We start from the raw sequence: 27432 nt of genomic DNA on the forward strand, positions 1-27432 counted from the left end.
TGCTTTCGAGGACATCACTGTCAGTATCTACCAAAACTGAGAGTATACCTGCTCCAAGTTCCAGAAATTTCACTTCAGAGCATCCACTTGTAGAGAAATAGTAAAGGCTGTTGTCCCTTCTAGCATTATTTGCAATGGCAAGAAACTGGAAAGAATGCAAATGTTCATCAGAAGAGGACTGGTTAAATAAGGTGTATATTTCTACTGTGAAATGCTATACAGACTTAGAGTATAAAAGAATGTAATGGGTCTACTGATGTGATAAGACATATTACTGAGTAAACAAAATAGGTCACCCAACAATACAGAGAGTATTAAACCAGTTATTTAAAAAGGGAAAAGGACATAAAACAGTTCTATATGTAATAAAGCCTGGAAGTTCTGCAAAAGGAATAACGGGGATTCACTCTGGTGAAAGTTTGAGGTTGGTCGAGGGCAATTGTGTCCAAGGGAGACTTAATTTTATATGTAATTGAAATTTTTAATAAGCTTGTATTCATGCATTTATGAATTACTTGTATAATCAAAAATAAATAAAATATTCTCAATGATGGGAGAAACTTGAGCTTCTTATTTTCTAAGAAGGAAGCAATCAGGAGAAAGGAAGGAGTCAAAAATATGGGAGAGGAGTTATTTGATGGAGAGAGGTCCCCAGGGAGGTAGGAGAGAATACAGTCTAGAATTTAGCTGGAAGCGATTAGCTTTGGATGGGAGGAGGAGGAACACAACTAATAGAGATAAATTTATGTATGTTGGGGTGGAGATTGGGAGGGGAGAGAGGAACTGCAAAATTTCCTGTATGACGACCTCTATGTTCATTTCTAAGTAGCAGCATGTCCCCCACTACCCTCGGGTCCTGTCATCCTCACTGTGGATATCAGTGAATTCCTCCACCTGTTCACCTGAAGCACATTTAATGTTATTAATATCTCATTACTATTAGCCTCTTTCTTCTCGTCACCTTTGTAAAGAATAGCTTGTTACAGCCATTGCATATGCTCCCACAAGTCCTGCAATCCTACGCTGAGAGCAACAAGGTCATAATAATGGGCCACATCAAGGAACCAATTCCTCTTGTTTGAAAGAACCTGGAGAATTGCTTTCAAATGGCTTGTTTAATTCTAGTGATCCCATTTTGTACTCAAGAGTCTTTCTTTTTCCGGTGCATCCAGAGGTCCCCGTACCAGCTTTCTCCCTGGGGAGGTCTATAAAACCAACCCCCTCCCACCAGCATTCTCTGGAATTTCTTCTTTTGCAGTCGCACAAAGCCATCTGTTGTTCCTCTTTAACAGTCAGCTAACTGTGAAGTTAGGGAGAAGTGGTTCTGCCCTTCTCTCGCCTTTAGATTTTAAGAGCCTTCTAGCCACCCGGGGGCTTACCTTTTATGTAAAATATATTTAGCACCTCATTACAAGTTACAATCCCTTTGTGATCCTTGGGTTCCAGATAGGGAATTGAAAAGAGTTTTTAGATATCAGGCATCAAAGGAAATTGAGGAGAACATCTGAGTCCTTTCTTCTTCTGCTCTTAAACTTCTGCCTTTCCTAGAGGCTGTCCCCGAAGTCACTGGTACTTTCTCCCTTTGATAGCTGCCCTCAGGAGGAAAACCCTAAAAAGATTAGACATTCTTTTCTATCTCCTATGCTATTAATGCCATTACTAACATGCTGATGTCAAAGGCACGTCTTTTGCTTCTCTCTCAATGGGTGACACAGATATTAATGTTGTTATTATTTTTCTGTCCTAACTTTAGCCATCCTAGTTAGTGGTAAGTGTTCTAAAACAGTGCTTTTCAGGATTTTACTGTATAATTAATGAAAATCAAGGTACTCAAGATGAAAAGATTATAGATCTGCACTACATTCATACCTATAAGATGCTTACTACATGTGGTGTGAGCCACAAAGGTGTGGTTTTAAGATGAGCAATGAAAATGAAAAGTATTAGAATATACTATTATAATACTATAATTTTTATACTATTACCTATTAGAATAGGTAGTTTAGTTGTATACAACTTAATCTGTCACCTTAATCTTCATGTTTTTGTTATGATTAGCCCTCACTTTAAAAAAAAATGAAGCCAGTAAATGTAATCTCTAAGACTTTTGTGTTATTTTTTTCCTATGAACTTCTGAGTGAAGCAACTTTGAGATGAATATTTAACTGGATAAGATTCTAATGAACACACTGGATCATTAAGTTTTAAAAAAAGATGGTCAGATTCATTTTATAACTTAATTAGGTAGTAGAAAGAATATTATATTTGGAATTAGGTAGACCTTAATTTTGGTCTTATCACTTACTAAGTGTGACTTTGATCTAGTTAACTTCTTAAAGCTCAGTTTTTTTCATCTTAAAGTGGGGATAATAGAGATGTCTCAGGAGAAATTCTATAGAGAATGAAAGAGGAGAAATATGTTTGCGAGGAAAAATAATGAGTTAAGTGTTTATCAAATTAAATTTGCAGTGCTGCAGAAAAATTTAGATATGTAAATTTTTATCGATTGCTTTAGGACTAGAGATTTTTTAGTTTATTAAGACCATGTTAATAGCACTTGGTAAGATAGTATCTCAACTATACTATCCATAAACTAATAGCAGGATATGTTTCTCACAAAATGCTGTGAACACTGTTTCCTCCTGTTCTCTTCACGTCTCTTTCCACAGTGGCTCCTAAAAGGCCCCTCATAGGACGTCTCAGCCAACACTGGCCTGCCCACCTCTGCTCTCATGCCCCTCTAATGACCACTACTCACCCGTTGGCCACCACCCACCTGTATCAACCCTTCAGTGACTCTCCATGGCCTGCAGGACGAGCTTGACATTACTCAGCTGAACTGTCAGCTCAGTACTGGTCTGGCCCACACCTTCTGCCTTGTTTTCTTTTCCTTTCCCCAAATTCCTTTATGAGTGATCCCAATCAGTTCATATCTTTCTGCTTCAGACTCTCAGCTCGTCTATCTCATTAGATTCTTGTATATGCATGATATAACCAAGACTATGGTGAAGAGTGATTAGCAACTTCATGAGATGCATTTTTATTTACCTTTCTGTTCCCAAGGGCAAATTACCCCCCTTGATTTTTTTTTTCTACAATTTGTTTATCCTTTCTCCTTTTTTTTTGGTATTTATTTATTTTTATTTTTAACATCCTTTTTTTTAAACAGCTTTATTGGCATATAATTGCTTTACAATGTTGTGTTAGTTTCTGCTGTATAACAAAGTGAATCAGCTATACATATACATATATCCCCATATCTCCTCCCTCTTGCGTCTCCCTCCCATCCTCCCTATCCCACCCCTCTAGGTGGTCACAAAGCACCAAGCTGACCTCCCTGTGCTATGCGGCTGCTTCCCACTAGCTATCTGTTTTACATTTGGTAGTGTATATATGTCAGTGCCACTCTCTCACTTTGTCCCAGCTTACCCTTCCCCCTCCCCGTGTCCTCAAGTCCATTCTCTACGTCTGCGCCTTTATTCCTGTTGTGCCACTAGGTTCTTCAGAACCAGTTTTTCTTTTTAGATTCCATATATATGTGTTAGCATATGATATTTGTTTTTCTCCTTCTGACTTACTTCACTCTGTATAACAGACTCTAGGTCCATCCATCTCACTACAAATAACTCAATTTCATTTCTTTTATGGCTGAATAATATTCCATTGTACACAGGTGCCGCATCTTCTTTATCCATTCATCTGTTGATGGACACTTAAGTTGCTTCCATGTCCTGGCTACTGTAAATAGAGCTGCAGTGAACATTGTGGTACATGACTCTTTTTGAATTATGGTTTTCTCAGAGTATATGCCCAGTAGTGGGATTGTTGGGTCATATGGTACTCCTGTTTTTAGTTTTTTAAGGAACTTCCATAATGTTCTCTACAGTGGCTGTATCAATTTACATTCCCATCAACAGTGTAACAGGGTTCCCTTTTCTCCATACTCTCCAGCATTTATTGTTTGTAGATTTTTTGATGATGGCTACTATGACCGATGTGAGGTGATACCTCATTGTAGTTTTGATTTGCATTTCTCTAATGATTAGTGATGTTGAGCATCCTTTCATGGGTTTGTTGGCAATCTCTGTATATCTTCTTTGGAGAAATGTCTATTTAGGCCTTCTGCCCATTTTTGGAGTGGGTTGTTTGTTTTTTTCATATTGAGCTGCATGAGCTGCTTGTATATTTTGGAGGTTAATCCTTTGTTAGTTGCTATGTTTGCAAGTATTTTCTCCCATTCTGAGGGTTGTCTTTTCGTCTTATTTATGGTTTCCTTTGCTGTGCAAAAGCTTTTAAATTTCATTAGGTCCCATTTGTTTATTTTCATTTTTATTTCCATTTCTCTAGGAGGTGGGTCAGAAGAGGATCTTGCTGTGATTTATGTCATAGAGTGTTCTGCCTATGTTTTCCTCTAAGAATTTTATAGTGTCTGGCCTTACATTTAGGTCTTTAATCCATTTTGAGTTTATTTTTGTGTATGGTGTTAGGGAGTGCTCTAATTTCATTCTTTTGCATGTAGCTGTCCAGTTTTCCCAGCACCACTTATTGAAGAGGCTGTCTTTTCTCCATTGCATATTCTTGCCTCCTTTATCAAAGATAAGGTGACCATATGTGCATGGGTTTACCTCTGGGCTTTCTATCTTGTTACACTGATCTGTATTTCCATTTTTGTGCCAGTACCCTACTGTCTTGATTACTGTAGCTTTGTAATATAGCCTGAAATCAGGGAGCCGGATTCCTCCAGCTCTGTTTTTCTTTCTCAAGATTGCTTTGGCTATTGGGGGTCTTTTGTATTTCCATACAAATTGTGAAATGTTTTGTTCTAGTTCTGTGAAAAACGCCATTGGTAGTTTGATAGGGATTGCTTTGAATCTGTAGATTGCTTTGGGTAGTATAGTCATTTTCACAATGTTGATTCTTCCAATCCAAGAACATGGTATATCTCTCCATCTGTTGGTATCGTCTTTAATTTATTTCATCAGTGTCTTATAATTTTCTGCATACAGGTCTTTTGTCTCCTTAGGTAGGTTTGTTCCTAGGTATTTTATTCTTTTTGTTGCAATGGTAAATGGGAGTGTTTCCTTAATTTCTCTTTCAGATTTTTCATCATTAGTATATAGGAATGCAAGAGATTTCTGTGCATTAATTTTGTATCCCACAACTTTACCAAATTCATTGATTAGCTCTAGTAGTTTTCTGGTGGCATCTTTAGGATTCTCTATGTGTAGTATCATGTCATCTGCAAACAGTGACAGTTTTACTTCTTTTCTGATTTGAATTCCTTTTATTTCTTTTTCTTCTCTGATTGCTATGGCTAAAACTTCCAAAACTATGTTGAATAATAGTGGTGAGCATGGGCACCCTTGTCTTGTTCCTGATCTTAATGGAAATGCTTTCAGTTTTTCACCATTGAGAACAGTGTTGGCTGTGGGTTTGTCATATATGGCCTTTATTGTGTTGAGGTAAGTTCTGTCTATGCCTACTTTCTGGAGAGTTTTTATCATAAATGGGTGTTTAATTTTGTTGAAAGCTTTTTCTACATCTTGAGATTATCATATCGTTTTTATTCTTCAATTTGATAATATGGTGTATCACATTGATTGATTTTCATAATTGAAGAATCCTTGCATTCCTGGGGTAAACCCCACTTGATCATGGTGTATGATCCTTTTAATGTGTTGTTGGATTCTGTTTGCTAGTATTTTGTTGAGGATTTTTGCATCTATATTCATCAGTGATAGTGGTCTGTAGTTTTCTTTTTTTGTGACATCTTTGTCTGGTTTTGGTGTCAAGGTGATGGTGGCCTCATAGAATGAGTTTGGGAGTGTCCCTCTCTCTGCTATATTTTGGAAGAGTTAGAGGAGAGTTGGTCTTAGCACTTCTCTAAATGTTTGATAGAATTCGCCTGTGAAGCCATCTGGTCCTGGGCTTTTGTTTGTTGGAAGATTTTTAATCACAGTCTCAATTTCAGTGCTTGTGATTGGTCTGTTTATATTTTCTATTTCTTCCTGGTTCAGGCTCAGAAGGTTGTACTTCTCTAAAAATTTGTCCATTTCTTCCAGGTTGTCCATTTTATTGGCATAGAGTTGCTTGTAGTAATCTCTCATGATCCTTTGCATTTCTGCAATGTCAGTTGTTACTTCTCCTTTTTCATTTCTAATTCTGTTGATTTGAGTCTTCTCCCTTTTTTTCTTGATGAGTCTGGCGAATGGTTTATCAATTTTGTTTATCTTCTCAAAGAACCAGCTTTTAGTTTTATTGATCTTTGCTATCATTTCCTTCATTTCTTTTTCATTTATTTCTTATCTGGTCTTTGCCAATTTTTCTTTCTGCTAACTTTGGTTTTTTTTCGTTCTTTCTCTGATTGCTTTAGGTGTAAAGTTAGGTTGTTTATTTGAGATGTTTCTTGTTTCTTGAGGAAGGATTGTATTGCTATAAACTTCCCTCTTAGAACTGCTTTTGCTGCATCCCATAGGTTTTGGGCTGTCATGTTTTCATTGTCATTTGTTTCTAGGTATTTTTTTTATTTCCTCTTTGATTTATTTAGTGATCTCTTGGTTATTTAGTAGCATATTATTTAGCCTCCTTGGGTGTATTTTTTACAGTTTTTTCCCTGTAATTGATATCAAGTCTCATAGCGTTGTGGTTGGAAAAGACACTTGATACAATTTCAATTCTCTTAAATTTACCAGTGCTTTATATGTGACCCAAGATATGATCTATCCTGGAGAATGTTCCATGAGCACTTGAGAAGCAAGTGTATTCTGTTGTTTTTGGATGGAATGTCCTATAAGTATCAATTAAGTCCATCTTGTTTACTGTGTCATTTAAAGCTTGTGTTTACCTATTTATTTTCATTTGGTTGATCTGTCCATTGGTGAAAGTGGGGTGTTAAAGTCCCCTACTATTATCGTGTTACTGTCGATGTCCCCTTTCATGGCTCTTAGCATTATGTTTTGATAGTTTGATTAATATGTGTCTTGGCATGTTTCTCCTTGGATTTATCCTGTCTGGGACTCTCTGTGCTTCCTGGACTTGATTGACAATTTCCTTTCCCATGTTAGGGAAGTTTTCAACTATAATCTCTTCAAATATTTTCTCAGTTCTTTTACTTTTCTCTTCTTCTGGGACCCCTATAATTCGAATGTTGCTGCGTTTAATGTTGTCCCAGAGGTCTCTGAGACTGTCCTCAATTCCTTTGATTCTTTTTTCTTTATTCTGTTCTTCAGTAGTTATTTCCACTATTTTATCTTCCAGGTCACTCATCCGTTCTTCTGCCTCAGTAATTCTGCTGTTGATTCCTTCTAGTGAATTTTTAATTTCATTTATTGTGTTGTTCATCATTGTTTTTTTGCTCTTTAGTTCTTCTAGGTCCTTGTTAAACATTTCTTGTATTTTCTCCATTCTATTTCTCAGATTTTGGATCATCTTTACTACTATTACTCTGAATTCTTTTTCAGGTAGACTGCCTATTTCCTCTTCATTTGTTTGGTCTGGTGGGTTTTTACCTTGCTCTTTCATCTGCTGTGTGTTTCTCTGTCTTCTCATTTTGCTTAACTTACTGTGTTTGGGGTCTCCTTTTCGCAGGCTGCAGGTCTGCAATTCCCATTGTTTTTGGTGTCTGCCCCCAGTGGGTAAGGTTGGTTCGGTGGGTTGTGTAGGCTTTCTGGTGCAGGGTACTGGTGCCTGTGTTCTGGTGGATGAGGCTAGATCTTGTCTTTCTTGTGGGCAGGACCATATCCGGTGGTGTGTTTTGGGGTGTCTGTGAACTTATTATGATTTTAGGAAGCCTCTCTGCTAATGGGTGGGGTTGTGTTCCTGTCTTGCTAGTTGTTTGGCATGGGGTGTCCAGCACTGGAGCTTGCTGGTTGTTCAGTGGAGGTGTGTCTTAGTGTTGAGACAGAGACCTCTGGGAGAGCTCTCGCCAATTGATATTACATGGGGCTGGGAGATCTCCAGTTGTCCAATGTCCTGAACTTGACTCTCCCACCTCATAGCCTCAGACCTGACACCCGACCAGAGCACCAAGACCCTGTCAGCCACACGGCCAGGTACATGGGGAGTTTCTTGCCTTTTGGGTAGTCTGAGGTCTTCTGCCAGTATTCAGTAGGTGTTCTGTAGGAGTTGTTCTGCATGTAGATGTACTTTTGATGTATTTGTTGGGAGGAAGGTGATATCCACATCTTACTCCTCTGCCATCTTGAAGGTTCTCCCCCCCTTGATTATTGTCCATCGAAATCAAAGTGTGTTTAAATTTTCCCAAGAATGTGAAAAATGTCTTCCATTTCACACAAAATTGACATCAAGTTAGAAGATCTTATTTAGTTCTTATTTAATCTTGAGATTGAAAGTTTAGAGAAGAAGGCTTGTAACTCAAATATAAACTAGAGCTCCATGTGATCCAGTCTGTGTAGTGTGTCATTTTGAAGATACACAAAAGTCAGGTGGTTTTCAGGCTCTCAAGCAAATGCAAAGGGTAGGAGAGTGCGTATTTAATGTGCTGCAAACATCTTTCACATCCTTTCTCCATTGCTGTTTCTCTCAGCATCCTCCACACTGATAGCAACCACCTGCTGTCCTCTGCCGCCACACTCGGTTCTCATTTTCCCACTCTCCACTCTCTTTCAGAACTCTTCAGATAACTCATCCCCACAATGTGGGCCCCTTTTTCCCTTCTTTTCTGTGCCTGTATTCCCCACCTCTTAACCTACATTCATGGATTTCTGTTTCTACCTACTCAGACGGCTGGAGAGCCCAAACGCTTTGTTCAGTCTTGAGAGGAAAAGAATGGAGTCTCCAGGAAAATACAGTTTTCTCCCTTTGCCTTTCTAATGACAAATCCTTAAAGAGGAGTTTTTATAAATCCTTCATCTCTCTGCAAACATATTTATAAATAAGTCACTTGGGGTTTTTAAAATTATAGATTAATGTGTAAATTAGAAGATTATGTAGGCATAATATATGCACATCCTCATATATTTAAAGATACTTATCTTGCTAATTATTTTGCACTGTAAGGTTTTTCTTTCCCCTATAAATTCACATAGCACATAGTGCCAGGCTTTAATATAATATAATGGGTGCTTCAAAAATGTGGTTTATCAATTTACTGACAGAAAATTCAGTGTTACAATTTTAGGGAAAATTGTTTTCTATTCTCTTTTGTATCCCTTCAAAATATACACAAAAAAATGAATTCAGACTTTATGCAAGATTCTGCTCAAATAAATTTCTGTAGACAATGGATTTTTCCACATTACTGTATAAAACTTTTGTTTCATTTTAGTTGCCTCTTTAGATGGTCATCTGAAAATGATCATGCATTTAATGAATCTAAGTGTTTATTCTCAAGGGTCACAGAAAAAATATCTGTCAGAAATGCTACAGTAAATGCATTTTTCATAATGTAAATAAGATAAAAATTTAGCCTTCACTTTTTAATACAGTATACTGGACTTGAAACTAAAACATAGTTCAGAACTGGATTGTGTTCAGAAGGGGTCATTTTCTTCTATTGAAGTTTCATGCATTTCTGTTATGTTTCCAGATTTAAGCTGCTTATTATTAATACTGAGACAAAATGGTTTCTTCAGAAACTTGGGAAATAATAAACAACCTCAATTAGAGAGCACTTTGGCCTGGATTTGGTCCATGAACTTATGGACATGAAGCCGTTTAGTGTGCTTACATCTTGAGAATCCTTTCAAGGGAGTCTGTTTGGATTATGTACCCTGTGATGTGTTTGCCTCTTGCAAAGTTTGGTTTGAAGTAGTTGGGACAAGACTGTGAACAAATCCCTGAGAATCACAGAGCTGGAAAGAACCTAAAAAGGTCCTTTTTCTTAGCCCCTGTATCCAAGGAGAAGAATTTGCAAATCATTCAAGACAGACGGTTGCTGATCCTGTTTTTGTGACACGTCCAAGAGTGGGAGTTCTGATTGTGCCAAAGGGACTGTTTGAGAAGAAAGCACCCAACATCCCTGTTCTCTCATCTAATTTAAAACTTATTCAATGTGAGCAATGATGGAAGAGATATCCAGTCTGTTTCTTGGGTGGTTGATGGTGTGAGGGGGTTTACCTATGACGTTTCAAAATCTGGAAGATTTGTTCATGCTCATACCATTCTTATATTTAGTTCAATTTAGTTTACTTAAAAAAAAATCATAGTGTTAATCTCTTAACATTTATCTGAGTTACTTTATACCAGGGGTTGCAAAACTCAAAATTCCACAGAGGGAAGGCAGCTAATCTGAAATAAGCCAGTGAGGGGAATAGGGAGTGGTACTATCTGTGCCCAAATTGGGGAGCACCGGTCCTGTAGGATAAGAGCATTCAGATTAAATTTTGTTAAAAAAAGATAGTGCTGGACAAACAAAATGCTCTTTTGACTGAATCTGGCCTATGAGTTTCTTTTTTGTGACCCTAGTCCAATAACCAGTGTTCCCATAGACACTTAAAAAAGCTTTAAATAATGATCCCAAGTGTATCAATTACCACTTAATCTACATTTGCAGTTTTATTTTTCTGACAAAAACACATTTTGAATGTGTAGGTTGTTTTTAATCTAGATATCCTTGCCTTGGATATTCCTTTCCAAAAAATAACTAGTGATTGATTTAGGTCAACTAAGGTTAGCCATGTAACCCACTTTATTTTTCTTACTAGGATTTACAGCTAGATCAATACATCATAAAAGTGGATCTCTCAAGACCTTAGAATGATCTTGCCAGAGCGTGCTTTTAGAAGGACGATGTCTAAACCAGGGGAAACTAAACTTATATGCCTTTAACCAGTACATCCATGTTACATATCTCAAGGGGGCATGATTCAGCATAGTCTTCATGAATGACAGCACTGTGCCCCTCTGGGGGAGTGATGGCATTCACAAGGACCACACTGTGGCTGGCACTCCATTATTGTACAGAGATGCAGCCCTGCCTTCAGGTCTAGGCTAGTATCATACATTTGGGAAGCAACTGAGTCTAAGACAACAGGGAGTTTAGGGGACTGTGGCAAACGGGAGAACGCATGTCCCACATAAGCATTCTTGTAGGCAAGATTCATTGCCAGCTTGAGATCTCTGGTGTAAACCAAGGTACCAAAGATGTTTTGCAGGTCGCTCCAGAAACTTTGTATTAGTTAGGACTCTTTTGTTTACATAAAATAGAATCCCATCTCAAAGAAAAGAGAGGATTTCTTGGCTCACATAACTGGGTTAGCTCAGAGAATTGAAGGGGGTGCTGCAAAAATCAGGGTCATTGCTACTTGAACTAGGTACTTGACAAGGCTAAGATTCCTTCCCCACCCATCTGACCCATGCTTGGTTCTGCTTCTTCCCTGTGCAGAAAGACAGGGGACATGGCCCCTGGCAGCCATGGTTCAAGGACCCCAGCAAAAAGGAAGCTTTTTTCCTCTCAAAATTCGTATGGGAGGGATTCTTATTTGCTCTGCTTGAGGCATGTCATCATGCCTCTTAGAAGAATAACTGTAACAGACAGGGCAGGAGTTGGGGGGACCATGGTGGAATGAGGTGGTGTGATTGGCCAGGCCTGAGTTATAAGCCCTGCACATTTGCCTGTTCCTCATGAGCTTGAAGAATGGAATGGAGTGGGTGAAGGTTTATTATCAGAAGAAGAGGAACTAAGAAAGCTTGCTGGGCAGAACAATTTAGCTCTCCAGTCTACTGCCTTCTCAAGTTTCCCTGAAGCGTGGGTTGCCCTCACTACTTTTTTCTACCTACTTCCCCTTTATAGCAAAGGGAATGCCCCATGACCAAAATTTGCTGGAAATTTTACAAATTACGGGTTCACTTGGCTTAACAGATGGGAAGATTATTTTTATTTATGGCAAAATGGAGTCATGTTAATTGTGTTAATTATGAGTTGCTACTGTCTTGGGTTCAAATTCCTCTTAAAAATTCAAGCTGCTGAATTATGCACTCAGAAATATTATGAAAGTGAAACAAGTAAGAGTCACTTATCATATTCTCTGTAAAAGACAATTGGCTGCACCAAAGAACTGCTTGAGGCTACTTCTGAGGGACTTTATTCTAGAAGAAGGGCTGCAGTGGACAGAAATGAACTGTTCTGAAAATTAAAACCGAATAAAAATTAGTGAATTTAAGCTACTGGGGCTCTTAGAACTGGGTGAAAGGCAAGATGAAGTAATAAGGTAGCTATGTATTTACATAGGGACCTTAATTTTGATAATTCTGGTCCAGATTAGTCTTATTGATGTAAAGATTTTAGTCAAATTAAACATACTGTATAGTATAATATCTATTTGCTTAAAAAATTCTGCTCTTAGTACTAACTAGTTTATTTGTGTTTTCTGGTGAACTAATTTGATTCGTTCCGATAAAAAGTTTTTAAAATTATAAATAATGTATTTCTCTGTATTTTATTAATTTTTCTAAGTCTCAACTGCATGATCTTTTAAGGTACTACCTCACTTGCCTCTCTCCCCTCAAAAATAAAGGCAGCCCCACCCAGATATGATTCCATCCTGCTCCTGAATCAAACAGCTGTTTAAGTATAGTTCAGATATCTGTTTTCCAGAAATACCTTAGAAGGATTCTTCTATTGAACAAAAAGTAGTTAGAAAACTGCTAATGACACCAATTATAAAATCTGTGATCCTATTACTTTGTTGTTGTTTTCAAATCTGCTTAGCTCTTCAAATTTGAGGGACTATAATATCATTTGTTTGGTTTAGTGAGCTAAATTCTCATCACAGTAATAATTTGTTGTTGATTGCTTTGATTTAGATGTTGTATAAGGAGCTTTCTAAAGCCTTCTCATCTAGTTAAACAAAATAAAGTCTCACTTTATGCAGATACTTCTAGAAGGTTTCTTCTACTTGCGGTTAAACAAATAAAGAGTAATAAAAGTGAAAAACTAAAATGATTTGTATTTTTTCTAGTATGTAAATGTGATGTGTGTGGAATAATACTCCAGTTTATAATCTGCAAGAGGCCTGAAGCTTTATTTTTGTTTTATTCATGCAAATACTGAAAGATCAGAAATGACAAAATATCTTAGCTTTGTAATTTAAATTTCTAGGGAAAAATGCGTTTTTCAAAAGGAAAGAGAGGGTTTCTACAATGGAGCTTTCATCTGATATCAAACTTTGGTTTATAAAGCATTGGTTTATTTACATAAATCAGAACTGTCTCTAGCTAGGATGATTTAGGCAGTAACCTGCATTGTTGGTTTTAGGAAGTTCTGAAATATTTCTTAACAAAAATGTGTATCCCATTGTTCATTGCTGAAATTCATCATTTGCTTTTCATTACTTTTATTAATTATTACTTTCTCTTTCTGTCTTTTAAAAATACTACTACTGGTGGGAATGTAAATTGGTGCTGTCACTGTGGAAAACATGGAGGTTCCTTAAAAAACTAAAAATAGGGGCTTCCCTTGTGGCGCAGTGGTTGAGAGTCCACCTGCCAATGCAGGGGACACGGGTTCATGCCCCGGTCTGGGAAGATCCCACATGCCGCAGAGTGGCTGGGCCCGTGAGCCATGGCCGCTGAGCCTGCACGTCCGCAGCCTGTGCTCCGCAACGGGAGAGGCCACAACAGTGAGAGGCCCACGTACCACAAAAAAAAAATAAATAAAAAATAAAAAATAAATAAATAAATAAATATAAATAAAAATAAAAAAAACTAAAAATAGAGTTACCATGTGATCCAGCAATCCCACACCTGGGCATACATCTGGAGAAAACTCTAATTTGAAAAGATACATGCACCCCAGTGTTCATTGCAGCACTATTTACAATAGCCTAGATGTGGAAGCAACCTAAATGTCCTTCGACAGTTGAATGAATAAAGAAGATGTGGTATGTATATACAATGGAATACTACTCAGCCATAAAAAAGAATGAAATAATGCTATTTGCAGCAACCTGAATGGGCCTGTGGATTATCATACTAACTGAAATAAGTAAGACAGAGAAAGACAAATATCATATGATATCACTTATTTGTGGAATCTAAAATAGAACAGTAATGGACTTATTTACAAAACAGAAACAAACTCACAGACATAGAAAACAAACTTATGGTTATCAAAGGGGAAAGGGGGTGAGGAATAAATTAGGAGTTTAGGATTAGCAGGTACAAACTACTACATATAAGACAGATAAACAACAAGGTCCTACTGTATAGCACAGGGAACTATATTCACAATCTTATAATAACCTATAATGGAAAAGAATAACTGAATCACTTTGCTGTACACCTGAAAGTAACATGACATTGTAAATTAACTATACTTCAATTAAAAAAGAAGAGTAAGAGACACCAAGAAAAATAAAATAAAATAAAACAAAAAATCACATATGCAAATAGAGAATTCTATAGCTTCAAATTCATTCTTCAAAAATTAAGAAGAAATTAAGGCATTCCCAGATAAACATAAACCAAGAGAATTTGTCACTCGAAAACTAGCCAGTGCATTTAAGCAAGAAATGAAATAAAAGATATCTAGATTGGAAATGAAGAAGTAAAAGTATCTCTATTTGCAGATGACACAATTGTGTATATAAGAAAATCTTGAGGAATCCACTATAAAATGATTATAAGTAATAAACACATTCAGCAAGTTTGCAGGATATAATATCTATGTAAAAAAATCACTTGTATTTCTACACAGTAGCAATGACCAATCTGAAAACAAAATTAAAATATAAATATTAGGAGAAACTTGTTAATTTCTGCAAAGAAAGATGTCCAAACTAGTCTTTTGGCATTTTGAATACGTTGTTCCATTGCCTTCTGGCCTCCATCATTCCTGTTGAAAAATCCATCGTTAATCTTACTGAAGATTCCTTGTAGGTAATCAGTCACTTCTCTTTTGCGACATTTAAGGTTTGCTTTGTCTTTAGACAGTTTGATTATGACATGTCTAGACTTGGATACCTTTGAGTTTGTCCTACGTGGAGTATACTGAGATTCTTTTTTTTTTTTTTTTTTTTTTGCGGTACACGGGCCTCTCACTGTTGTGGCCTCTCCCGTTGCAGAGCACAGGCTCCAGATGCGCAGGCTCAGCGGCCATGGCTCACGGGCCCAGCCGCTCCGCGACATGTGGGCTCTTCCCAGACCGGGGCATGAACCCGTGTCCCCTGCATCGGCAGGCGGACTCTCAACCACTGCGCCACCAGGGAAGCCCCTATACTGAGATTCTTCAAAATATATTATAGATTAATGTTTCCCATCAAATTTGGGAAGTTTAGAGCCATTATTTTTTTAAATATTTCTCCCCTCTCCATCTGGGACTCCCATTAAGTGTATGTTGATCTCTTAAGTTTCTATTTATTTTTCTTCATTCTTTTTAATTTCTTTTCCTCAGACTGGATAATCTCAATTGACCTACCCTGCAGTTTACTGACTCTTTCTTGTATTAAGTCAAATGTGCTGTTCTAGTGAATTAAAAAAAAAAAGTTTTGGTTATCTTAATTTTCAACTCCAGAATTTCTACTGGTTCTTTTTTTTTTTCTTTTTTTTTTGCGGTACGCGGGCCTCTCACTGCTGTGGCCTCTCCCATTGTGGAGCACAGGCTCCAGACACGCAGGCTCAACAGCCATGGCTCACGGGCCCAGCCACTCTGCAGCATGTGGGATCGTCCCGGACCGGGGCACGAACCCGTGTCCCCTGCATTGGCAGGCGGACTCTCAACCACTGTGCCACCAGGGAAGCCCTACTGGTTCTTTTTTAAAAATTTATTTTTATTAATATTCTTTTTTATGTGAGATCTTATTCTCATACTTTCTTTAATTCTCTAAACATGCTTTACTTTTGTTCTCTGAACATATTTATAATAAATAAATTATTTAACTAGTTAGTGAGCCGTAGTCTGGGCTTCCTCCAGGACTGTTTCTATTAAACATTTTATTTCTTGTGTATGGGAAATACTTTCCTATTTCTTTGTGGGTCTCAAAACTTTTTTGTTGGAAAACTGGGTGTTTTAAGTAATATAATATGTCAGTTCTGAAAATCACATGCCTACCCTCCCCAGGGTTTGTTATTGTTGTTTGTTATTGTTGTTGCTGCTGCTGGTTTGTTTGTTTAGTGAATTTTCTAGACTAATTCTGTAAAGTCTGTATTCTTTGTTGTATGCAGCCTCTGAAATCCCTGCTCAGTTGCTTGGTCATCAGCTAATGATTGGACAGAGATTTCCATAAATGCCTTGAACCAGTTTCCAAGCTTTTGATGAAGAACTCTGTGTATGTGTTGGGGCACCCCTTCAATGCTCTAGAAATTTATAACTCTGCCTTAGCCTTCATTTTATGCTTGTGCAGAGCCTCAAGGTCAGCCAGAAGTGAGATATAATGACCTTCTCAGGTCTTCCCTGGGCATGCACATAGCCCTGCATGTGTATGTGTCCCTCTAGAGCCCCAGGAATATATCATAACTTTTCAAACCCCCTCATAGACATATCATTCGACCGATGTTTATTGTAAGCCTTTGTTCACCCTCTTGTTTGCCTCCTAGCATTGCAGGTTAGGGCAACTGTAATATTAGACACTTAACACTGATTTTTTTTTGTTTTTCAATAAACACCATGCGGAGAGGCTCTTTGCACTGAGTAAACTCTGAGTCAGGTCAGACAATGACAGGTGCTCAGAGTGGGGCTTTTCCAGGTAGCTTCCAGACAGATCAGAGACGTACATTTCTTTGGGCTTTTTGGGGAGCTCCAAACCTGTACTGCCCCCCAATCGTTGCTAGTCTCCTGGTTGCTAGTTTGCACAGTCACACTTACTGTGGTTGCAAGGCTATTGTCTTTCAAGGCTACAGTGGAGTTGGGAATGATTAGGTTAAAATATCATAAAGCTCACTGTTTTTACTGATACTCAGCCATTTTTCTTGAGTAAGCACTCCTTGGACTGTTGTGAGCCTTTGGATAACTTCTAGGGTTTTGAAAAATATGATTTTTACTATATTTGCCACTGTTCCCATTGTTCTTGTGGAGAAGTAAATTTTAAAGGTCCTTATCCCACCATCTTTATTTTTAATTAGTATTTTCCCTTAAGACAGATGAGACTGGAAGCATATGAAATTTCCCAGTGCCCAATGGAGAGGGGGCAGATTGAGTTTGGATGAGGAGGCTGTACGGAAAGGAACTGGAGACAAATTTTGCCCATTTACATTTCTTTGTTTATTTTTTATTGTAGCAATGTAATACAGAAATAGCCATAGAGTATATATAGGTGGAACTTACATTTAAAAATCTTTATATAGCATTCTATGAAGCTTTGCCATTTGGTTTTCTATTCCACTGAAGATGGGGGGAGAGTGAGCACATATTAGAGGATAGTATATTAAGACAACTGGTAGAAAGAGAGAATATTTAAGTTAAAAAAGTAGATATAACAATCATCAGGTGCCAGTATAGCACACTACAGTACTCACTTTTCATAGGCTGTAGCTAAATCAAAATGAAAATGCTAATTTGTTCTCTGTATCCTTTGCTTTTCAAGACAGGAATGCCTAATATATTTTAGAAGGTTTTCTATCAAAAAACAATAAAATGTTTAATGTTTGATACTTAAAGTCATAGACTTCATTTACCTAGAGCATTTATGGCTAAGAAATTTATATTCAAATGACATTGCTAATGGGATAGTGCTATATAACTGGTGACAAATTCTGTTGAGCAGAAATATTCTATAATAATCCAGCTCCCGTAGCCCAAGGCTCCAGACTGGCCATAGCACCAGGCTGGCTCCTGTGAACCAGCCTCCAAGCCAGCTCCTGTGAACTCAGGCTCCCAATCCACCCCTGCTCTTGACTGGACCCAGATGCCAGACCAACCCCAGTGATTCCCAGTGCCTGGTCAGCCCCTGTGGACACAAGATCCAAGTTCACCCATGCAGGCATGACATCACCAAAGGAAATTGATAAAGCTCCAATGACCGGCCCTAAAGAAATAGAGATCTATGTACTTTCTGACAAAGCATTCAGAATAACCTACTTAAAGAAATGTGGTGAACTACAAGAAAACAAAGATAGACAACTAAATGAAATTAGGAAAACAATGCATGAACAAAATAGGAAGTTCAACAAAGAAATAGAAACCATTAAAAAAACAAACAAAATCCTAGGGTCAATGAGTACAATAACTGAATTGAAGGTTCATTAGAAAGCTTCCGTAGCAGATTCAACCAAGCAGAAGCAAGAATTGATTAACTAGAAAAAAAGTCATTTGAAATCATCCAGTTAGAGGAGCAAAAAGAAAAAAGAATGAAAAAGAGTGAAGAAAACCTACATGAAGTATGGGATACCATTAAAAGAATCTACTCATTATTAAAGTCCCAGAAGGAGAAGAGAGGGATAAAAAAAGGTGCAGAAAGCTTATTTAAAGAAATAATGGCTAAGAATTCTCAAATCTGGGGAAAGATTTGGACATCCATGTTCCTGGAGCTAATATGTCACCCCAAAATTTCAGACCAAAATGGTCTTATCCAAGACATATTAAAATAAAACTGTCTAAAATCAAAGACAAAGAGAAAAATTTAAAAACACCAAGGAAAAAAAATCCTCACAATAAGGGAAACCCCATAAGGCTATCAGCAGATTTCTCAGCATAAACTTTGCAGCCAGGAGAGAGTGGAATGATATATAAAAGTGCTGAAAGAAGAAAAGAAGAAATCCTGCCAACCAAGAATACTTCACTGGCAAAGTTGTCTTTCAGAAATGAGGGAGAGATACTTTCCCAAACAAACAAAAGCTGATGGAATTTATCACCACTAGACCTGCCTTACAAGAAATGCTGAAAGGAGTTCTTCAAGCTGAAAAGAAAAGACACTAATTAGCAACATGAAAACATATGAAAAGATAAAACGTACTGGTAAAGGTAAGTATATAGTCAATTTCAGAACACTTTAATACTGTAATATGGTGATGTGTTAATTGTTTAACTCTAGTATAGAGTTTAAAATGCAAAAGTACTAAACATAACTATAGCTACAATATTTTGTTAATGAATACACAATATAAAAAGAGGTATTGTGATATCAAAAACAAAATATGGGGCAAGGAGTAAATGGGTAGAATTTTGGGTATGTGATCAAATGGGTATGTGATCAAAGTTAAGTTGTTATCAACTTAAAATAAACTGTTATATCGTTAAGATGTTTTATGTAAGCCTCATAGTAACCAAAAAGCAAAAACTTATAGGATATACACAAAAGATAGAAAGGAGGGAATCAGAGCATACCACATGGAAAACCATCAATTCACAAGGAAAGACAGGAAAAGAGGAAGAAAGGGACAAAGGAACTACAAAGCAGCCAGAAAGCAATGAATAAGATGACATTATTAAATCCTTACCTATCAATAATTACTTTAAATGTTAATGGATTAAATTCTCCAGTCAAAAGGCACAGAGTAGTTGAATGGATTAAAAAACAAGACCCAACTATATACTGCTGATAAGAGATTCACTTCAGTTTTAAGGACACATGTAGACCTCAAGTGAAGGGATGGAAAAATATATTTCACACACATGGAAACCAAAAGAAAGCAAGAGTGTTCTTATATCAGACAAAGTAGACTTTAAACCAATAAATGTAACACGAAACAAAGTTAATCATAATGATAAAAGAGTCAATTCATCATGAAGATATAATAATTGTAAATATATATACATCCAACATCAGAGCACCTAAGCAAATGCTAACAGATCTGAAGGTATAAGTAGGCAATACAATAATAGTAGTGGAATTCAATACCTCTCTCTCAACAATGGATAGATAATCCAGATGGAAGATCAATAAGAAAACATTGGATGTGAACTATACGTTAAACCAAATGGACTTACCAGACCTATACAGAACATTCCTACCAACAGCAGCAGAATGCATTCTTCTCAAGCATACATGGAACATTCTCCATGTGTGATAGATCATATATTAGGTTACCAAAAAACCATAGAATATCTAAGAACATTAATTATACCAAATATCTTTTCCAACCATAATGGTATGAAACTAGAAATCAATAACAGGAGGAAAACTGGAAAATTCCCAAATGTGTGGAAATTAAACAACACACTCCTGAATAAACAAAGAGTCAAAGAAGAAATCAAAAGAAGAATCTAAAAATAGCTTGAAAGAAACACAAATGGAAACACAACACACTAAAACTTATGGGATGCAACAAAAGCAGTTCTAAGAGGGAAGTTTATAATTATAAATGCTTACATTAAGAAAAAGAAAGATTACAAATAACCTAACTTTAAAACTCAAGGAACTAGAAGAAGAAGAACAAACTAAGCCCAAAGTTAGAAGATGGAAGGAAATAGAGATCAGAGCAGAAATGAACAAAATAGAAACCAGAAAGATAATAGAAAAAAATCAGTGAAATGAAAAGCTGTTTTTTTAAAAAAGATAAACAAAATTGACAAACCTTTAGCTAGCCTAAGAGTAAAAGGTAGAATTCTCAAACGAATAAAGTCAGAGATGAAAACAGAGACATAACAGCTGACATCACAGAAATACAAAGGATCATAAGAGACTACTGTGAACCTTAATATGCCAACAAATTGAATAACCTAGAAAAACTTTTTTAGAAATATGCAGTGTAGCAAGATGGAATCATGAAGAAATGGAAACTTTGAACAGACCAATAACAGTAAAGAAATTGAATCAGTAATCGGAAACCTTTCAACAAAGAAAATCTTGGGACCAGATGGTTTCACTGGTGAATTCTACCAGATATCTAAAAATTATCACCTTTTCATCCTTTTCAAACTCTTCTAAAAAAATTAGAGAGGAGGGAACATTCCCAAATTCATTTTACAAGGCCAGCATTACACTGATAACTAGCCAGACTAAGGACACCACAACACTATAGACTAATATCCCTGTTGAATATAGATGCAGAACTTCTCAACAGAATACTAGAAAACTGAATTCAACAGCATATTAAAAGGATCATACACGATGTTCAAATAGGATTATCCCCGGAATGCAGGGATGATTCAACATATGCAAATCAATAAATGTGATACACCACAGTAATGGAATAGAAGATAAAAATCATTTGATCATCTCAATAGGTGCAGAAAAAGCATTTGACAGAATTCAACATTCTTTCAAGATAAAAACTCTCAACTAAATTGAGTATAAAAAGAATGTACCTCAACATAATAAATGCCATATATAATAAAACCACAGCTAACATCATACTCAACGGTGAGAGCTTTAAAGCTTTCCCACTAAAATCAGGAATAAGACAACAGTGCCCACTTTTACCACTTCCATTCAACATAATACTGGAAGTCCAAGCCAGAGCAATTAGGCAAGGAAAAGAAATAAAAGCCATCCATATTTGAGAGGAAGAAGTAAAATTGTCTCTGTTTGTAGATGATATGATCTTACATATAGAAAATCCTAAAGAATCCACCAAAAAACTGTTGGAACTAATCAACAAATTCCCTAAAGTTGCAGGATACAAAATGAAAATACAGAGATCAGTTGTGTTTCTATACACTAGCAACAAAATATCTGAAAAAGAAAGAAAAAATACAATTTAATTTACAATAACATCGAAACCAATAAAATACTTAGAAATAAATTTAACCAAGGAGGTGAAAGATCTGTACACTGGAAGTTACAAGACATTGAAGAGGAAATTGAAGAAGATACAAATAAGTGGAAAGATATACCATGTTCTTGGATCAGAAGAATTAATATTGTTAAAATGAACATACTACCTAAAGCCATCTATAGATCCAATGCAATCCCTATTAAAATTTCAATGGCATTTTTCACAAAAATAGAAAATAAATCCTAAAATTTGTAAGGAACTACAAAAGAACTTGAGCAGCTGAAGCAATCCTGAGAAAGAAGAACAAAGCTGGAGGCATCATACTACCTGATTTCAGGAGAAGAAAAGGGAACCCTTGTACACTGTCAGTGGAAATGTAAGTTGGTTCAGCCACCATGGAAAACAGTATAAAGTTTCCTTAAAAAATTAAAAACAGAACTACCATATGATTTGGCAGTCCCACTTCTGGGTATACCTTCAGTATCTGTGGGGGATTGATTCCAGGACCCCTTGCATTTACCAAAATCCATGAATACTCAAGTCCCATATTTGGTTCTCTGTATCCTATGGGTTTCAAATCTGTGGATTCAACTAACCCTGGATGGAAATTTCAATAAATAGTTGGTTGAATTTGCAGGTATGAAACCCTTGAATACAGAGGGCTGGTTGTATTTATTGAAAAAGAAAATCTATGTCAAAGTGGATCCACACAGTTCTAACCCAAGTTGTTCAAAGGTCAACTATATATCCAAAGGAAATGCAATCACTATCTCAAAGAGATAATCTGCACTTCCAAGGCAATTGCCAAGGCATGGAAAAACTCGTGTCTATCTATGGATGAATAGATAGAGATGTGGTATATTTTCACAATGGAATATTATTCAGCTTTAAAATAGGAAATCCTGCCTTTTGTGACAAGATAGATAGACCTTGAGAGCGCTGTGCTAAGTGAAATAAGTCAGAGAAAGACAAATACTATATGTTCTCACTTATATATGGAATCTATAAAAACAACCTCATAGAAATAGAGAGTACATGGGACTTCCCTGGTGGTGCAGTGGTTAAGAATCCGCCTGCCAATGCAGGGGACACGGGTTCAATCCTTGGTCTGGGAAGACCCCACATGCTGCAGAGCAACTAAGCCCATGTGCCACAACTACTGAAGCCCACGCACCGCAACTACTGAACCCACGCGCCGCAACTACTGAAACCCGCATGCTGTAGGGCCCACGTGCTGCAACTACTGAGCCCGCATGCTGCAACTACTGAAGCCTGTGCATCTAGAGCCCATGCTCTGCAACAAGAGAAGCCACTGCAATGAGAAGCCTGTGCACTGCAACAAAGAGTAGCCCCCGCTTGCCACAACTAGAGGAAGCCTGCTCACAGCAACGAAGACCTAATGCAGCCAAAAATAAATAAATAAAAATTTTAAAAAGAGAAAATAAATAGAGAGTAGAATGGTGGTTACCTGGGACTATGGGGTAGAGGAAATGGGGAGATGTTGGCCAAAGGGTATAAACTTCCAGTTATAAGATGGGTAAGTTCTGGGCATCTAATGTACAGCACAGTGACTATAGGTAACGGTACTGTATTATGTATTTACAAGTTGTTAAGAGAGTAAATCTTAAATGTTATCACCACAAAGTATATTTTTTTCCACAAGTATTTGAGGTGATGGATATGTTGATGGATGTGTTAACTAAACTTACTGTGGTAATCATTTCACAATATATACATGTGTCAAATCATCACATTGCACACCTTAATCTTATATATGTTATATGTCAATTATATCTCAGTAAACCTGGGAAAAAAGAGACATTAGATTAAAAAGTAAGGAGATTTTTATAGAGTTTGTAATGTTTCAATTGGTTCATTAATTGTGACAAATGTACAATACTAGTGTAAGATATTAACAATAGAGGAAACTAGCTGTGGGATATATGTGAACTCCCTGTACTATCTTTGCAACTTTTTTGTAAATATAAAAGGGTAGACTACATTTGACCCTTGAACAATGCAGGGGGTGGGGCACCAACCCTCCCCGCAGTTGAAAATCCAAGTATAGCTTTACAGCCATCCCCCTGTATCCATGGTTTTGCATCTGGGGATTCAACCAACTGAGGATCGTGTAGTACTGTAGTATGTATTTAGTGAAGAAAATCTGCTTATGAGTGGACCCACACAGTTCAAACCCCTGTTGTTCAAGGGTCAATTGTATTCTAAAATAATAATTTGAAATAAAGAAAATATTTAAGATGACTGGATCCCATTTGAGTTATAGGTCCTCTCTCAGAAAAAAGGATTGATGTGCTGAGACTCCTAGATAAAAAATAATTTCTAGCTAGATAGTCACATACATAAATATTTTTATAGATATTTCTATAAATGTCTTTTCAGTAGTGTTGAATCAAGTTGCTCTTAGAATACTAGCCATTTAATACAAATGCAATTAGCCATTTTGATATTAAAAGTTTGCTATTTCTTTATGTAGTGTACTGGCAGGTTACAATGGTACCATCTTTGCATATGGACAAACAGGCAGCGGTAAGACGTTCACCATCACAGGTGGGGCAGAGCGCTACAGTGACAGAGGCATTATCCCAAGGACACTGTCATACATTTTTGAGCAATTACAAAAGGTATGAAGCTTTAAGTTCATTTTATATTTGATATATTCAGCAAAAATTTACTGTGGGCGGAAAATTTATCGTGACATTTTGTTATATTATACCTAAATGAGGAAATATTGTGTAGTAACTCTGGCATTTACATTTAAGGAAAGTTTGGGATTTTGCTGAAGAGGTGAAAATCCAGAAGGTGCTTCTCATTAAAGGGGATGCTACTACAGCAAAGGCTCAAAGGGAGTTTGTTCTGATACACCCATGGAGGTTAAAACACATTTTACCAACTTTTATATTTGTCATTAAATTGAAGAATATCCTTTTGCCAAAATGGACCTTTGTTTTAGCTACTAAAGCACTGAATAGGATAATGTGGTTGTACTTTTTCACACTTTTAATGGAAGCCCAGAGGAATTTACCACAGTAAAAATCCTATTGCAATTAATATTACTATAAAGGGGAGTTTCCTATCTATATTATATGCATCATTTATTGTGTGGTTCCAAATGCCTGTTGCTTTATCAAGATTTAATAAAACTAACAATGTAGGTACCTCTATCCCCATTTTATAGTTGGGAAGACTGAGTCTTGGGATATATTTATTTTCCTCTGCATCCTCATAAGTAGCTGATCTGGAGCTTCCATCCCAGGTCTGTGTGATGCCAAACTCTGTGCTTTTTAACCACTACATACCCTGCCTCTGGGTATCAGACTGGCTTTATTTTAATGGTTGTATTTAAACAAACTCTATGTAATGAGTCACTTAACTTCTCTGGGTTTCAGTTCTGCCCTCTGTGAAAGTAGGGACTAAACTGTACTAGAGGATCTCCAGCGTCCCTACTAGTTCCAACAATTCTTTGGTTGTAGCAATTCTGTATAACAAATGTCCTAACTAGGTCAGTGTAACAGTCTTTCCAAAATATCTCAACTGTATGCTGCTTGTATTCTGAGTTGCAAAGATGAGAAGTTGCTGAGATCTGCATAATTCTAATTTCCACCCATAAAGTAGCAATTACCCATTAGTTCAGCTCATCACTCACTAGCGCAAACATGCCAGCTCTGCATGCCAGAAAATTTGGAAAAGCAAGGATAGCATATAGTGTATATGTTGGATCCAAATCCTTTCTTTTCATTTACTCATTTATTTCTGACATTAGCTCTTCTGTTTTGTTCCCAGATTTCGCCAACTGGGAATATAATTTCTAATAGTTTTTGTTGCTGTGGCCTAATGTGGGAGCGTGCTGTCTTGGGAAAATCACTGAAGTTGGTGCAGGCCAACCTGGTTCTAAGTGCACTACTTACAGGATGTGGCCTTGGGCAGTTCCTTAATGCCTCAGGCTTGTGGAGTAGCTGTGAGAGTTGAATATATTGTATTTAAAGATATTGTCCAGTTCCTGGCACATAGGAGATGCTCAAAAAATGATAGTTATTACTATTGCCATTAATAGCCATATATATATGCACGTGGCCAAATGATTGCTGAACAATTTCAAAGAATCCTTTGAAACTCAGAACAAATGAAGCTAATTCCCCTGATTAAGTTAAACAGAATAAACAAATTCTTTCCTAATAGAAAATCTATTTGTCTCTTTTTAAATTTTGTCTATGGTTACCAAAATACAGTTTTAAAAGTCTAAATATCTCCCAAGTACCTACCATCTGTTGGGTTCATTATTTTATATCTGTTTGTCATTGACATTACTCTAAACCATTTCATTCCAAATGATTCTAAATAACTTCTTGGTTTGGAGAGAGCCCATCAGATCAGCTTATAGCCAGGACAACTCCTTGTAGACGAGCAGATTAACACAATGGGGTACAACACATTAGTTATAACCCGACTGAGCTATGGTGAAACAAGTCAGAGGCAACTTTGAAGTTCTTCATAAAGTTTGTCCTCATTGTTTAGCGGAAAAATGCTGACAGGTACTCAGATGCTCCCAGTTGATTACTTTAGAGGACACATGGTGCTCTGCAGAATCCTTAAAGGAAACATTTGACTTATGCAATGTATTTATTTCAAGATAAACTAAGAACTAGTGCATACTGGGTCCTAAAATGCCTGTGAGTGTGATAGGAGCACATTTGCAAAGATTTTAAAAGAAGAAAATTGATTCCATTTATTTTAGAAATCACTGCTCATTATTTTTGAGTATCGTAAGGTTCATACTTGTTTGGGGGCAAGAGAAAAGGCTGTCTGCAGCAAACATGTGTGTTACATTACAGTCTGGCAGTCCTGAAGAGTAAAAAAGGAGTAATAAGGAAAGGTAGCTGCCACATAGCTCAGTGAATTTTAAGTGTGTATTCCAACAAAAGCCCAGAAAATGCAGAAGCCAGAGGAGCCAAAGGCATTATCCCTATCATCTCTGGGCAATGGACTTGCCATTTTCCTGACTTTTTATTATTTCTTCTAGTTTCTGAAAGAAGAGAGTTTCTCCACTGCTGATGAACGTAGAAGTTGGCTGCTCTTTTTGCCTTTCTTTTCCTTTCCTTTTGTATTCACATACTGAATTCTCTATTTGGAGGCTTTCAGAAATAATAATAATAATAATAATAACAGCAATAATAATAAACTCAGCAACAGCAATGATTTATTGGTGCCTATTAGCAGGCCACACATTTTTGGTAGGATTTAAAATACAGAACCTTATTCCTCTGTCACAGCAGTTCTGCCATATTCTAAAGGTTATTATCCCCAATTTCGTGATTAAACAACTGAGGTTAAGGGTGCAGGATCACTCAGTTATAAAGGCAGATCCAGTGTTCTAACCCAGTTTTGTCTGATGCTAAGAGGAACTCATAAACGTATGCTAAAATCTCAAACGGTAATCTATGGGATATTTCACATATGTTCAGATAAGTTTTAGAAATACGTTGTTTTAAACAGGATCTCAGGATGTTGCTGAGTGATTCCCCATGGGCTTTAACTTGCTCTGAGAATCTTTCAGAGATGGACAGTATGTATGCTGATCATGGAACACTTTTTTCCACAAGTATTTTAAGTAATATTTTAGGAAACACTGGATTAGACTAAAGACCACTCAGTCTGTCTAGTATTTGTAGTCTCTGATTCCTGCACTAATTCAAGCTATAATCCCCAAAATTATGCTGATACGATGCCATTACTAAATGAGGTTACTTTAGTCATGATAGACTGTTGATAGCTCTATCAATATAATTGATAGACTGTTTGTCAGCATAAGCAGCCAGAGTCACCCACATCAACAGGCTTTCTGGCATTTGGTTGGGAAAAACT

The 27432-nt window shown here is 36.9% G+C and overlaps 1 protein-coding gene across 1 annotated transcript in view; it reads left to right on the forward strand.

Annotated features, from left to right (window-relative positions):
- KIF6 (kinesin family member 6) overlaps positions 1–27432 on the forward strand; it is a gene marked incomplete at its 3' end in the record, with an annotated part of 379495 nt that overhangs the window by 55104 nt on the left and 296959 nt on the right. Inside the window, exon 4 of the mRNA XM_079934314.1 lies at positions 24047–24194. Within this exon, the coding sequence (XP_079790440.1) occupies positions 24047–24194 (148 nt within the window). The remainder of the gene's footprint in view (positions 1–24046; positions 24195–27432) is intronic.

The sequence above is a fragment of the Stenella coeruleoalba genome (assembly GCF_951394435.1).
Source record: "Stenella coeruleoalba genome assembly, chromosome: 10".
In the NCBI taxonomy this organism is placed as follows: domain Eukaryota; kingdom Metazoa; phylum Chordata; class Mammalia; order Artiodactyla; family Delphinidae; genus Stenella; species Stenella coeruleoalba.